Genomic DNA, 15,018 nt, shown 5'->3' on the forward strand with positions numbered 1-15,018 from the left:
AGTCACGAAGAAGCAATTAAGTTCAGAAAGACTGGAGTCTTTTGTCAGTGAGTATTGTCATGATTTGTCGCAATATCTACTCAAAGAAGACTGTGGTGCTCCAAAGAGGCTTTTTAAATGCTGTGATCGTGGTCCAGGTGGTGAGGGATGTGCTGTCGTGCAAACAAAACCAAACCAGCTTCTGTCATGGAACGTATAATCTCTTGTAAAACAGGAGAACAGAGATTAATGCAGACCTAGAGGGAAGCAGAGGAAACAGCAAGGCAGCATTGGCCAGTACAGTGAGATGGCCTTAGTCTGAACTTTATGAAGTTTATTGTGAGAGAGATCTGGCTTTGTTACAGGGTACAGAGAGCTTCTCCCATACGTAAGGTGCATGGAAAAGAGCTTGGAAGGCCGGGTTTGAAATGCTGACCACCGCTGCCCGTTTCTCAGCCTTGCTTGCAGATCAGCACAGAGCGGGGCGATGCGTAGGAGCGGAGCAGGCTGTAAGGAACTGTGAAAGAGGAGGCAGGTGCCTGAGGCTTGATGTAATGGCAGAGCTCAGAAAAACCGCAGATAAGCACTTCACTCAGTGCTCACTCCCCGTCTTGGAAAACCAAACAAATAAGGAAATAGTGGTTATTTGGTTATCACTGCAGTGTTCTCTAAGGAGCGATAAAGGAGTCTGAGAGATGTAGTCAAAGCAACTAGGTAAGAAAGTGAACTTTGTAGCAACAGCTGTAGCTAGAAATGCAAAGATCACTGTTAGACATAAAGAAATTTCCATCAGAAACTGCCGTGAGTCATAGGAGAGAGGAAGTGGAAGGGACCACAAGATATATCATTAAGACGGAAATGTGATCATTTATACTTTTTTTTTTTTTAATTATGCACCTGACTTATGACGTATAGCACCACAAATCATGCTGGAGACAAAAGAAACTAGTGGGCTCGAGAGAGAGATTTAAGAGGTGTTCTGTTTCTAAGCCAAAGGAACCTTCAAGTTTGGTGGTGTAAAACATGGGAATGTAACAAAAGCAGCAAGGTTCTGAAGTGAAAATGGAGGCATTTTGTTTGATGGGCAGCTAGCAGATTATGTGAAACTAAAGAACATCAAGGTTTCATTTCAATTCATGGCTTTGCCTTCGTGACCTAGGAATAATCATTTCTGAAAAGGTCGATTACTTTTTCTGAAAAGATGGAAAATCCCATTGCCATGGATTCCAGCTGTTACATTTTTCAAGCCTTGCCTGTCTTCATAGGTCTTAATTCTGCTTGCAGTGACTTACTGGCACAGTATCTCTGGTGTTGTGTGTTTGTGTGTTAAAATCTAATCCTTGTCAAACTTGGAGTGTTTTCTAATATGCATCAATTCTATTCCTTAGACAGATAAAAGTCAGAGTAATCACTTTCAACATTTGTTCCAAATACTGAAGCTCATGGGTTATGACTGGGCAGAAAGGTATGTATTTATGAATCTTAATTATATACTTTTTTTTTAAGAAGGGGTAGTATGTCCATTGGAATTTCAGTGGAGTGCTCTTTTGGAAAGAATCTCCTGATTGTGTGCACCTACCACCATGCTGTAGCACATCATATAGGCATTTTGGATGAAACTAAACTGCAGGTTACCTCAAGTTGTGTCAGGGGACGTTCAGATTGGATATTAGGAAAAATTTTGTTCCTGAAAGAGTGGTCAAGCATTGGAGCAGGCTGCCCAGGGAAGCAGTGGAGTCACCATCCCTGGAGGTGTTCAGAAAATGTGTGGATATGGCACTTCAAGACATGATTTAGCAGGCGTGGTGGTGTTGGGTTGATGGTTGGGCTTGATAATCTTAGAGGTCTTTTCCAACCTTAATGATTTTATGATTCTATACAAGATGTGCTACTGGTGTGCCACTAATGAACTCCAGAGTGCAAGCAGACATTTGGCCTGTAGGACCTAACTAATGCTAGTCCAATAATGAGTTAAAAGTAAGAAAACAAAACCCTCGGAACTGTCTGCAATGTGGGACTCAGGTCCTTGGCACCAGCTTTTTCACCCTGTATGCCCGCTCCTGCTGGTCCGCTTTATTTGAGAATGGAGACGTTGCCATGTGTTCAGGATGTGAAAAACAGCCATCACTCTCGTTTCACAGGTCTTTCGTAACTGCTTGATGTAAAAAAGGGAAACAATCTTTCAGAGACTTTATGGCGTAGCTTCTGGGATGTTGTGTGATCGCATATGAAATGATTACTTCTTGAAATATGATATTTTAGCGGAGATCTGAACCTGAGTTTGGATCATGCTTCAGGCCTGAAATATCTATTGCAGGGAAACGTATCCCCGCTGTTATTCATTGTAATTACCAATCTTGTTAGCAATCTGAGCAAAGGTCAATAATGGATCTGCAGACTAAATCATATTCTTGTCTGACAGACTGCATGTCTTTTGTGGTTAAATACAGGATTTTAGCCTTCAAGAATATTAGTCTGCCCCCTTTCACAGTGCTTAAAGTTGCACTAAAGTTACCTTAGGTTATGGATCCGGAATAATGCTTGGGATTATTGTGAGCAGAAGTAATGAATGTTTTATTATTAGCAATGATTAATTACACTTTTAGTTTAATGTGGCCACAATAGAACTGTTATGACTCCCTTTCTAATGTTATTAACAGATCTGTGTTGCCACAGTAATTTGATCCATCTACATCCTGCCTCTCCTCAATTTATTGCAGTTTATTGCATTGAGTCCTCTGTACTAAAGCTAGTAGCAAGAGAGGTTCCCAAGAGCACGCAAATGACCAGGTTATCATTATTCTGATCATAATTTTCCCATTATATAATAAGTATGGAGCTTTGGTTGCTGAAAGGAGAGTTACTGATCATATCACCAAGCTTCCCACGTTGGAGTGCTATTTATTCAGCTGTTATTGCTCTTTCCTGGTAAGAATCCAGCTCTGCAAACACTGCAAACATTTCTCTTGATTAAAATGTAATTTTAGATCCTGCTGCTTTTCAACACAGGTGCCAGCATGTGTCTTTTGGTCTAGTTCAAGGGATGAAGACTCGGAGAGGAGAAGTAATTTTCCTGGAAGATGTTTTAAATGAAGTTCGCTCAAGGATGTTACAAAACATGGCTTCTGCAAAAAGTTAGCTATTTCAGGTCTTACTAATTTCTTTCGATGTTCTGTGTTGGTCAAAAATGTGTCGTCTCTTCTACCCTTCACTTTTCCCTGCATCAGACTAATCGCAGTGATGTGCCCTGATCTGTGCACTTTTTATATCTCCCATAATACAATGTTAATCCTTTGCAACTCTGTGAATTTCCCTAAATTACAGATTTGCAAATTTTAACATTCAGTGAAATTATTTCATCATGCTTTTGCACTTGGAAGGAAGTACCAGCCTTTGGGGGACAACAGTTGCTTTTTTCTGGAGGGACAAACTAGTCAATAGTGGGGTTGGGGTTGGGGCTGGAGGTCGGGGAGCAGTCAAGATTTCATCCAAGGATTTGTAGCTCTGACAGTTTTCTCTGGCAAGATTGGCTGCAGCTCCTGCCTTGTCACCCTCCCAGCTTTGTGACTCTTTCTGGAGTCCCCAGGAGTTCACAGCTCTGTGGAAGGGGATGTTTGCCCACACCTTGGGCCGTTGCCTCTAGATGCCACAGAGATTCGTGCAGTTCCCAGAGAAAGGCTGCCCCCTCCTGTGCTTTCTGCAGTTACGTGCTGAACCAAATCTGTGAACTGGTCAGGTGAAGTAGTGAATTCACCTCAGCTTTTTTAATCCAGATCATTTTGCTTGTCGAGCGGACAAGGAGAAGGGGGGGCAGGCAGAATGACAGAAGGGTGACCCTTGATTCAAAACAGTTTTACTGCAGAGACGAACGGAGCTTAGAGCTTCAGTTTAAAGGTTAGTATCATAGCTGAGTGCAAAGCAAACTTACTTTTATGCTGCACTTGAACTGACACAGCAGAGGTACAGACCCATGTTCCATTGCATGAAAAGTAGGTTAAAAGAACAGCTAAAAGAAGTAACATGTTCAGATGGCACTGCAGCATTTCCCAGAGCTCATCCATTAGAGCCTAAATTCTACCTGTGCTTGTAGAAATTTTCCCCATTATGTTTGAATTCCTGCCTTACTTCCTTGTTCTTAAATTAGAAATCTTAAATCCCTGACTCATAGCAATGTCTTCAATGTTTGAAAAGTGGAAGATATTACAAACTTGTGTGTGGCATCAAAATGCCTCACTGTCATTGAAAAGATTTTGGGAGCTGGGCATCTAACAGCCAATGCTAGCTTTAAAAATCATGCATGCGTGGAGCTGAGCTGGTTAGTTAAATGTCTTTTTGTATAAACTCTTTCTTAGCTGTTAACTGTACACAGTTGTTCTGCTATTCAAGTTTCCATAATTGGCGTCCTTTCTCTTTCTAATCATCTCAATGAATCCTGCAGTACATGTAAGTCCTCTCTATAATGTCTGTTACTTCCTTTGCCACTTTGTTTTCTCTTAGTTTCTCTTTGTCTGTCTCATCAAGCGTCTGAACAAAAGCCTGAATTCTGAGACAGTTGTTCTATTTTGAAGCAAATCCCAGTTATGAAATGTAATAATGAAATCTAAACATATTTGTCTTTGTGAATGAATAGCCAGTCTGAGACTTCTCAGGGCTATGAACTATCCCCACACTTTTCAAGCTTAGTCCTTTCTGAATTGTGCAAATAGCAAAAGTATGAGTAGTTTGAACTACTCAAAGTTGTATCAGTTTGCTTTGCTGACCTGGCACAAAAGAAATAGCAAAGCAAAAGACAGAAATCGAAGTGTACTGAAACTGTACTGTAAAACTGTTTCAGCTTAAGTGGTGCTTTAAGAGAACGTCTGAATTCTCCATATTCTGCTGTTAGTGAGAAATCAGCTGGGACAGGAAATCGTAAGCTGAACTCTGCAAATTCAGTAGATTTCATATACCACATTAAAAAAATGTGCTTGGCCCTTGCTAAAGTGGCACAGATTTGCCTTGTAAAAGACTATGACAGGAAACCTCCTTTCTCTCCAGCAGAGACAAACAGGAAGAGGACACCCTGGTAGAGTGCACTGTGATCTGATTTTAAAAATAGAAAGCGTTATGTGTATCAAAACCATCGCCTTTTCACTAGGCAAGGTTGTGGGTCCAAACACAAGCAATTGATATCCCAGAAGATCCAACATCTAAAGTGCTGTTATGTAGGCAAGTTTACTGATGAACTGGAGCACTAGCTTGGCCCTGTGAACTTCCCAGTGAGACAGGGAATGAAGCAGGCCCTTGGGTGAATTTCTGTACACAACAGCATGCTGCTTGTCTGCTGCAGAATGTCACAGGAGTTGTGAAAAAGCTGGAAATAGCTTTGCAGGCATGTCTCTGCAGCTGTTGTGAGGACATTCTCTCTTAGACTCTTCCAGATTAATTAGGTTTTATAATTACAGACTTAAGTTCAGTCTATTAGTTAGAGGAGCTTTGGAGAAGTTCTTGCCATGTCTAGCAAGGGAGAAGGGCAAATCGTGCCTGACTAATCTAATGGCCTTCTATGATGGAGTGACTGCATCAGTGGACAGGGGAAGAGCTACGGATATCATCTACCTGGACTTCTGTAAGGCCTTTGATACAGTCCCCCACAACATTCTTGCCTCTAAATTGGCGAGATACAGATTTAATGGATGGACTGTTAGATGGATAAAGAGTTGGCTGGATGGCTATGTCCAGAGAGTTATATGTCAGTGGCTCAATGTCCAAGGTGGAAACCAGTAACTGGTGGTGTCCCTTAAGGGTACATACTGGGACCAATACTATTTAATATCTTCATCAATGACAGAGTGGGATTGAGTGCACCCTCAGCAAGCTTGCGGATGTGGTGTAGCTGATTCACCTGAGGGACAGGATGCCATCCAGAGGGACCTGGACAGGCTTGAGAAGTGGGCCTGTGTGAACATCATGAACTTCAACAAGGCCAGATGCAAGGTCCTGCACCTAGGTCAGGGCAACTATTGCTATCAGTGCAGACTGGGGGATGGATGGATTGAGAGCAGCCCTCCAGAGAGGGACGTGGGGGTACTGGTGGGTGAAAAATTGAACATGAGCTGGCAATGGGCAGTTGCAGCCCTGAAAGCCAATTGTATCCTGGGCTGCATCAAAAGAAGTGTGGCCACCAGGTCAAGGACAGTGATTCTCCCCCTTTACTCCACTCTAGTGAGACCCCACCTAGAGTACTGCGTCCAGTTCTGGGGTCTCCAGTCCAAGAAAGACATGGACCTGCTGGATTGGGTCCACAGGAGGGCCACAAAAATGATCAAAGGGCTGGAACACCTCTCCTGTGAGGAAAGGCTGAGAGAGTTGGAGATGTTCAACCTGGAGAAGAGAAGGCTGCAGGGAGGTGTTGTTATTGAAGCCTTTCATTATATAAAGCAAGCTTATAAGAAAGATGGAGAAAGACTTTTTCACAAGGGCCTGTAGTGACAGAACAATGGACAATGGTTTTAAACTGAAATAGAGTAGGTTTAGATTGGAAGGAAGAAACTTTTTACAACGAGGGTGGTGAAACACTAGGGTTGCCCAGAGAAGGTGTAGCTGCCCCCTCCCTGGAAGTGTTTAAGGCCAGGTTGGATGGAGCTTTGAGCAGCCTGGTCTAGTGGAAGGTGTCCCTGCCCATGCCAGGGGGGTTGGGCTAGATGACCTTTAAAGGTCCCTTCCAACCCAAACCATTCTGTGATGCAGTTCAGGTTCTCTGAGTATAGTCAGTTTTGATATCTACAGTTGGTGGAGTGAATACTCCCTCAGTGTACATCCAAGTGCTCCATTAGCCATTGGAACCATTTTTCTTCAACTATTTGTGGCTCCCTATCGCTTGGAGTTTTTAGACAAAATCTGAATTTCCCTGTCATTCTCTTCCTGATCTTAGACATCGGCCGTCTGAATTGTGAAGAGGAATTCAGTGTAGTCTGACTAGCCTGTTGTAATGAACCCTTCTGACCTTAAAATCTGTGTTACACATATTAGGGGAAGTGGGGAAAAGCCCATCTGAAACAGCTGTAGCTCAACTTTTAAGAAAGATTTGTATCCTAGACTTTTTTTGCTGCATGCATCCTGACAGTTTCTGTATTTCTAATTCACAGTTTTAGAAGATGCTGTTTTATTGGCATCTCCAAGTCTGAGCAAGGGAGTCGTTATGCTACTATGGAGTTAACGATTTCCTCTTCTCTGTTTCTCCTCAGCAACCAAAGAGGTAGAAGACCCTATGGAGACAGCAGAGAAAGTTGGTCTTGCGGCACTAATAATTCAGGTGAGTCTGAGCTGACTCCCAAGGTGTGTGCATCTTCTGTGAAAAGTTAAAATTGAGATGAAGAACCATAACTAGATGACATTAATTTGTTGTTGCAGGACTTCCGGGGCCTTTTGTCATCTGATTATCAATTTAGCTGGGATCGAGCTCTTCAAAGTCGTGGAGATACAGGCGTGTTCTTGCAATACACCCATGCCAGACTCCATAAGTAAGAGAAGCGTTTGCATGCAGAAGTACAGCTTGACATGTATTTTAACCTTATTAACTTACTGCTTTTTTAAGTAGTAGTGTTAACTCCTTCCCTAAGTATGACACATGCTCACTTTTTCAGCAGAGGTGTGAGTTTAGGGTAGGAGTCACTGAGACTTCCCAGAATAGCAAGCCAATTAAAATGAAATTTCCACCTCCTTTCCACAGGGCTGAGCTAACTGTCCATGTGGTTTCTCAGTTCTAGGAACAGCCTCTCTATGTGGTTGCTGCCAGTGATGGAGAATGGCGGCCCTAGGATTAAGGAAACTGATGTAAAAACCAAAATGCCGTACTTGTAAAATGCACGAAATCACAGAACTTAGATATTTTTTGCTGCCACTGTAGCTAGTGTTCTTTTATTTCGCACTGTTGGTAACTAAGGTTAAAAGCAGACCCCTTCCTGTTGACTCAGGTCAAACACCTGACATGTTTAATTATCTATTTAAAAGCATTTCAGAAGACTCCAGTTTGAAGAGTTTTTTCCAGTTATAGTAATGTCAGAGCATTTTTAATGCAGACATGGATATATATTTTCATTAAAAGCATGTAAGATACCTTCCTGGATCAGGCCGAAGGTCCATACCAACCTGGTACCGTGTCTGGGGCAGTGGTAACAGGAGGTGGTATTCGGGGAGAGCATGCAAGCCCAGTCCCTTTCTGTAGTCTATTCCTCTCATACTCCCTTGTCATCTAGGTATTGGTGGTACTAGGGTACCGTTACTGGGGTGTTGACTGCCTCCCTAGTCCTTCTACCGTCAGCTTCTGGACCTGTTGTCCATGCATCTCTTTAATCCTGTTAACACTGAATGGCTAGCACAATTTTTTTTTTTTTTAATCTTGGGTTGAAGGCAGCTGGTCTGTCTCAGTGTGCCGTTCAGCTTGAGCCGGAGATGCCTACCCTTTTTTCTTAAAAACACAAATTGCTATTTTTCTTGTTGAGCTTTGTGAACAAGAGTTTTTCATCCCACATTTGTTTTGCTTTCTTACATTCTAGTTTAGAACAGATGCATGGGAATGAGCGGCGAACCGACATTAATGTGGAGTGCTTGCAAGAGCCAGAGGCCATCTCTGTTCTTCAGCATCTTCTCAGGTTTGTCTGGTTTTCTTTCCAAATACCATTTCCCTTAAAATAAACTTATGGATTTGCTGCCAGCCTGTTGAGCAGGCACAGACTGCACAATCACAAGAGAAAAATGACTGTCAGGCAATGGCTTGTCTGTTGGGTCATACTGGTTGCAACAGTAGCCCTCACTTTAAATCTGCATGGACTTTAGGAGCCATATGAGGGAAAAAGCAATATTGGAACATACTCTGTGTACGTGAGCCTCCTAACTATTTCTTGTCCTCACAGAAATATGCTGATCTATATAAATATTAGCTGCAGATTTACTTGATCCCTCTTGCTCTGTTTTTGTTATGTGGGAAGGGGGAGAGGGAGTGCTCTTGGGTGAGGTGAAGTATATGCATGCACATTCAGTAGCTGAACATCCTTCAGAGCTACTGAGCGAGCACAGCTAATGCTTCTTAATAGCAGTAATGTTCTTCATTAATTCAGTCTTAAAGTTGAGCCGTTCCTGTTTTCATTATTTCGTAGGTGTGTAATTAAAATACGGAGACAAGGGAGTTGTCCATGTTGCACAGCCTGTGATGGAAGTAATTGAGGCTTTCAGAATTCCTAGTGAGAGGTCCTACTGCATGGAGTGCTGCACAGTGCCAGAGTTAACTCCTTTGGCCATGCCAAGGCCTGCTTGAGGGCATCTGTTTAAGATTTGGACTTCCAAAAGTCCTGCCTGAGTCCCAGGTGGCTCCTTTCAGCCTGCAACTGTAGGTTGCAGAGTCCTGCTGTTAACTGTAATTGCCTCAGGAGGTCTGCCTGCAGCTCATCGTATGCTGTGTGCTCTCTTGAGCGACAGCAAGACCAGGCAGCTCTCTAAGTAAGACCAGTAGTGTCTCATTTATCCAGTGCAGTTGTATTTCACAGAAAACTCCTGGGTCATTTCTCGGTTTTTATCAAATTAGTGCACAGCTGCCTGTCTTGTATGTGAAAACTGCCAGGGTTAATGTGTTTCAGGGTGATTTGCAGAGATTGCTGCATCCCAGACGTGTCCATTTCCAAACAGAGGTTCTTGCTCCACTGTATGGCTCTTGATTTTATACAGCTTCAGGTCTGCTTATTGCAAAGGCCCTGGAGTCTGGCCAGGCACTGTATGAAATCTGTGTGAAACATCTCCTGGGGCCTTGGCTTCCAGCAGAAAGCAGTGTTTAGGTGATCCGTTAGACCAGGCGCTCAGTGGCGAACAAATTCACATTTAAATGTCCCATGATTTCAGGAGTGACAATTACTGTTCAGTCCTCCTTGTGGGTTGCCATGAGTAGATTCTTCTTGAAAAGTTTCCGTGATAAGCACCCCTGAGTTGTTGGAAGCTCTCTTCTCGTGGCTCTGCTTCTGCTGTTTGAACAGCTACCAAACATTTGCCCTTAAAATTAGCTGACCAGTTCTGAATACCATTAACTTTGAGGACTAATGAATGGTAGTTTGAAGGTAGCATGTATATCCCTGCAAAAGTGGACTTACTTAACTGATGAAGTAATCTAACAAGCTGTCATAGACCAACACTGAAATGGCAGCTTCATGAAGCAACAAAGGTCATATCAAAAGAGGGGCCTCTTGGTTCGATACAGCCTTTGTTGCTTCATGAAGCTTTATTAATGGCTGTTTGATGGTGCTTGTTAATAGTAATTTTTCTATACCTATGTCGCTTGTCTGAGGAGCCAACAGCTGCCGGTCTCTAAGCTGTCCCTAAGGCAATGCAGAGGTTCCCCTGATGTTGTCTCTCTCACATCTGCTGCAGGGTGGTGTAAAGGCAGCGACCTTCCCTGTTTGAACAGCGGCCACCTGGGGCGTGCTGGCAGAGCTGAGCTGCTGAATGCTGGTGTAGGAGATGTTTTCTAGCTTACCCACCAAGGGAATGGGGAGTCCTCGCTCCCCGGTGCTGTAGCTCCGATGTGAGCACTGAGCCCTCCTCGTGAGAGCTCACTGCCCAGTTCTCCTGCAGCTTGCCTTTACAGGAGGGCGATCCCAGGGACGCTCAGCTTGGGCGTGCTAGCAGGGGTGGGCCTGGGAGCTGAGCAAAGACCTGGAAGTCCACTTTGAATCTGAAATCTGTTCAGCCCCAGAGGTGTTGGTGACTTCTTGCAGGCTGTGAAGAAGAGGATGTGCACAAGTGGGTAACAGAACACATGAAGAACAAAACATGCATCTCCATGACTCTGCCTGTATTATCCAGTTTAATACTGTCTTACATAGTCGATTTTATTCCAGGATTATGTAAACCCACTTTGTTTTTGCCGCTTCTAATGTTACAAGATTCCTTTTAGCTACTTAAAATTCTAAGCTCCATTTACTGAAGGCAGCATCCTCCAAGGGACTATTTTGACTGCCTTGGTTATTTAATACGTGTTTTTTGCTCCTAGGAACTTACAATTAGTGTTGAAATGTAAAACCAGACATAATGTTCCATGAGCAAATATAGCTCTTGTGTTCTCTTTGCTATAGCCTGCCTCTCTGAGCTCTGCCATCTACAGTGCCTGCACAATCAGGAGCAGAAGCAATCTCCTTGAATAATAAGTAAATGAGGAAGAAATAATCATTTGTGTGCTAATTATGTGGCTTAGGTCTGGTTCAGAAGATTATTTTTGTTAATTCTGCAGTTGTGGTTGTGTGTTTATTCTCACTTAAGCAAGTCTGATGAGCCTTATATCCAAGTACACCTTCCTACCACTTTACCACCACAGACCCCTTTTCTTTCTTCACAGGTATGACGAGGTCCTGTATAGATCTTCTCAGGATCTGCAGCCCAAGCACATTGTCAGCTACCTCCTCACACTTAGGTAAGGTGATTGCTGGTACTGGTGTGCGTCTCTAGTAAGGACAGGACTTCCTGAGCTGGCTTTGCAGCCCTCACACCTCCACTGCTTTGAAAAGTAAAAATGGTGGGAAGATGGAAATTTGTGGGACAGTTTCTCTGGAGCAGGAAAGGTATAAAGTAGGCTAGCAAATAACATAAATAGTAGAGATTGAGGCTGGAACCACGAACAAAGGAGCTAGGAGCCTACTCAGAAACTAACTGCTTTCAAAAAAAAAGAATCACTTGGCCATAACCCGGTGTCTGCACCCTAAATCACACTGGTCTAATCATGTCTTAAAGGGCAGATTAGAGTTGGTAATGTGCTCTTAGATCTCAAAATTTCAGCTAAGAAATTTTGTCGAAACCCTGTTTAACCACGGGTCTCAGCCTAGGTGTTGAGGTGGCCAGAGCATATTATTGCCGTGACTCATACTGCGTATGTGCCCTCCGTAGGGAGGGTCCCCTTCGGGACGGGTCCGATCTAACAGCACGGTGACACTGGCGCAGACTTGCTGGAGGCAGCTGTCGAGCCTGTGTGGGGGGAAGGCTTTTCAAGTTGATGAAAAGGGTATAAGGAATCACGCACCTTGGGAATGACAGGGCAGGCTCTCAAGGATCTTTCCAGGCCAGTTTTGGGGGGGGAAGGGGAGGGGTTTTTTTGTTTGTTTGTTTGTTTTGTTTTATGAGCATTAGTGTGATGATGGCATGCCCTGACAACATGCAGGCTACAGAAAACCATGCCCTCCCTCAGCCAGGTGAAAGAGGCTGCTGGAAATACGCCTCTGGCATGCTGCAGTTGCGGCTCTTCCAGTTCTGCTGCTTTCTGTAGCCCTTGACACTGCTCTTGTCAAGAGACTTGCTCGTTCTCACCATTTCATTTCTCTTTTCCCTTTCAGCCATCTGGCAGCCGTGGCACATAAAACTCTCCCTGTGAAAGGCAGCGCCCCTGACCTAGCCCAGGTATGGCGCAGCGGTGTTCGGTGGCCGGGGTCTGTGTAGGGCGTCCCAGAGGAACGATCCCCAGGGCTTTCCCAGCCCAGCTGGGTAACCACACAGGCGAATGTGCCCCTGCGGGCTAGCGAGCTGGCTCTCCCGTGGGCGGCACCGCGTCGGGATGGCAGGGGCTGCTGTTGGCGGCTGCGCCTTCGGGAAACAGCTGCTCTGCCTGATCTTCCCAAAACAGAACGCTCCATCAGGACAACTGCTCCAAACCCAGTCGAACCCCTTTGCTTCTCATCGCCTTTCCTTCTGCACTTTTGAAAAGGAAACATTTGGGCGCTTAACTTGCTGGTTAATTTCTGACGGTTTCCTTTAGTGGTTATGTGGGAAGACAGAGAATTAGGAGATAACTCAATCTCTCCCCTCCCTCTTGCCACCTGCATACCCCAAGTTGACTGTACTGCCTTTCTAGCTACAGCGCTGAGGCTGACAACTGTTAACGTGCAGTTCTAAATAGATGCAAATTATTTTCTATTGATCTCCCAGGCAATGACTGACCCCTTCCCTGCTCAGTAAATTATACACTAATTATACTGCCTTTTTGATTTCCTTTTTCATGTATTTCAAAAGCAGCTACCTATCTGATTTTTGGTAGGAAATAACATTTAACTGTTGAGCTGTGTTGTGGGGGGAAAAAATGTCAGTGGCACTGATGGAGCTGCACTCGGTAGTTGAGCTTAGATGCTATGGGTATTCCTGCCTCTGAAGGTGGGTCCATGTGTTCTTGGGAAGAGCAACAAAGACAGTCCAAGCTACAAGGAAAATTTCAGTTCCTTATTCTGTAGAAAAAAAAATTCATAAATATCTTACACTGTGAAAGCTTTCAAGAACTGTTTTTTGGAGTAAGGTTGATAGAGCCCTTCCCAAACAGCCATACACCAACAAGGGTGTGTGGCAGTTTCAAAGCAGCCCATGGGTGATTGACAGCCTCTGACTCAGACACAGTAAGAAGAATTCCAGCAGTCTCCTCAAGCTGTAACAGCCTGTGGTGCATCAAAGATTTGTCTCTTTTTAGTCATTGCTAGCTCCTCGGCAGGCATCTCCTCTGGTCGCTCTGCCCTGAGGGTACCAGTCTGGACTGGACTCCCCTTTCCAGCTTCCCTCTGTTGATGCTGCAGTGGGCGATCTGCAGCTGGTGTGGAGTCTGCCAGCACTGGTGTGTTACCCAGTGCTGGGGTGACGTGTGTCCCCGAATCCCAACGCCCTGCACGGGGACGGAGGATCCACACAGCGTTCTCACCTCTGACAGGCTGCTCCTGCCTGCTGGCCCGAGAACCACGTGCTGTGCTGTAGCAACGCTGTGAACTGACGGCTCTTCTTGTTTTCCAGGCAAGGCTCTGTCTCTTTCAAGCTGCACGCTCGGTTCTAGCGAACGGAATGAAACTTCTGGGCATTACACCTGTAACTCACATGTAACGAGGCTGCACGCCATGTAAAGGCACATCTCGCAGTAAAAGGATTTTTTTCAAGACACCATAAATACTCTCCTGTGTGTCATTGCTAGCGCAGCCTGGGAACCCTCTGTCCGCTCCTGGAGGTTTCTAAGCGCCCTCCTACCGACCGCAGAAGAGCTCGCGTGGCGCAGTCATCCGGGGCCCTCCCAGTCGCCGTCTCCCAGGCACGCGGCAGGAGTCGTGTACTTCAGCCGCCAGTCTACCTGGTATCCCCCATGAGAGAGAACTGCTCCGCGATTCCCTCTGTCAGCACAGCGTCCTGCCGGGAGAGGCAGTGGTACTGACTGCGCTGCCCCGAGCACTCGCAGGGCTCCTCTTCGGCGGCTGCCGTTGTGCGCAACAGCCGCAGGGGCTCCGTCTGCTGAAACGAACCGAGTCAGACCACGCCAGAGAATGTCTTCCTGGGTGCTGTGCTGCGCTCCCCTTCAGTAGCGTTAGCCAAGGCCAGCTGTCACATCCTGTTCCTCACCCGCTGCTGTCACAGTGCCAGTGCGATGGCGGGGCAGGAGGGTTTGTGGCCCAGCTGGTGGAGCAGGAACTATGGCGTTCCCTCGGCACCCCCGAGCCATCACACCACTGAGGAGAGGAGAGGAGAGGAGAGGAGAGGAGAGGAGAGGAGAGGAGAGGAGAGGAGAGGAGAGGAGAGGAGAGGAGAGGAGAGGAGAGGAGAGGAGAGGAGAGGAGAGGAGAGGAGAGGAGAGGAGAGGAGAGGAGAGGAGAGGAGAGGAGAGGAGAGGAGAGGAGAGGAGAGGAGAGGAGAGGAGAGGAGAGGAGAGGAGAGGAGAGGAGAGGAGAGGAGAGGAGAGGAGAGGAGAGGAGAGGAGAGGAGAGGAGAGGAGAGGAGAGGAGAGGAGAGGAGGAGCCCCACGTGTAAGGGGCTGTGGGTGGCTGCTCCCACCTCCCAAACACCCAACAGTACCCACCACCAGAGCAGCTCTGCGGTGGGACGCTGGTCAAGAGTCACAGAACAGCTGGCAAAAGGCAGAGAGGAGCATCCTCTGCCCCTGGAACAAAATTTAAGCCTGTCTGTTACCGCTCTTTTTATCATGCCCCACTTTCACGTAAAACCCAGCTGATTAACTCATGTCTGAAGGAATCTAACCAGGCTACAAACTTGGTCACTTCTTTGACTCCA

The 15,018-nt window shown here is 45.5% G+C and overlaps 1 protein-coding gene across 2 annotated transcripts in view; it reads left to right on the forward strand.

Annotated features, from left to right (window-relative positions):
* RARS2 (arginyl-tRNA synthetase 2, mitochondrial) overlaps positions 1-14,471 on the forward strand; it is a 43,600-nt gene extending 29,129 nt beyond the window's left edge. For both annotated transcript variants that reach the window (XM_075414398.1, XM_075414397.1), the window contains exons 13-20: positions 1,368-1,444; positions 2,989-3,113; positions 7,206-7,273; positions 7,372-7,481; positions 8,517-8,612; positions 11,339-11,413; positions 12,327-12,390; positions 13,759-14,471. In XM_075414398.1, coding sequence (XP_075270513.1) covers positions 1,368-1,444; positions 2,989-3,113; positions 7,206-7,273; positions 7,372-7,481; positions 8,517-8,612; positions 11,339-11,413; positions 12,327-12,390; positions 13,759-13,845 — 702 coding nt within the window. In that variant the 3' untranslated portion in view covers positions 13,846-14,471. The remainder of the gene's footprint in view (positions 1-1,367; positions 1,445-2,988; positions 3,114-7,205; positions 7,274-7,371; positions 7,482-8,516; positions 8,613-11,338; positions 11,414-12,326; positions 12,391-13,758) is intronic.
* The last annotated feature ends 547 nt before the right edge of the window (positions 14,472-15,018 follow it).

This window comes from Opisthocomus hoazin, chromosome 2 (genome assembly GCF_030867145.1).
Source record: "Opisthocomus hoazin isolate bOpiHoa1 chromosome 2, bOpiHoa1.hap1, whole genome shotgun sequence".
Lineage (NCBI taxonomy): Eukaryota > Metazoa > Chordata > Aves > Opisthocomiformes > Opisthocomidae > Opisthocomus > Opisthocomus hoazin.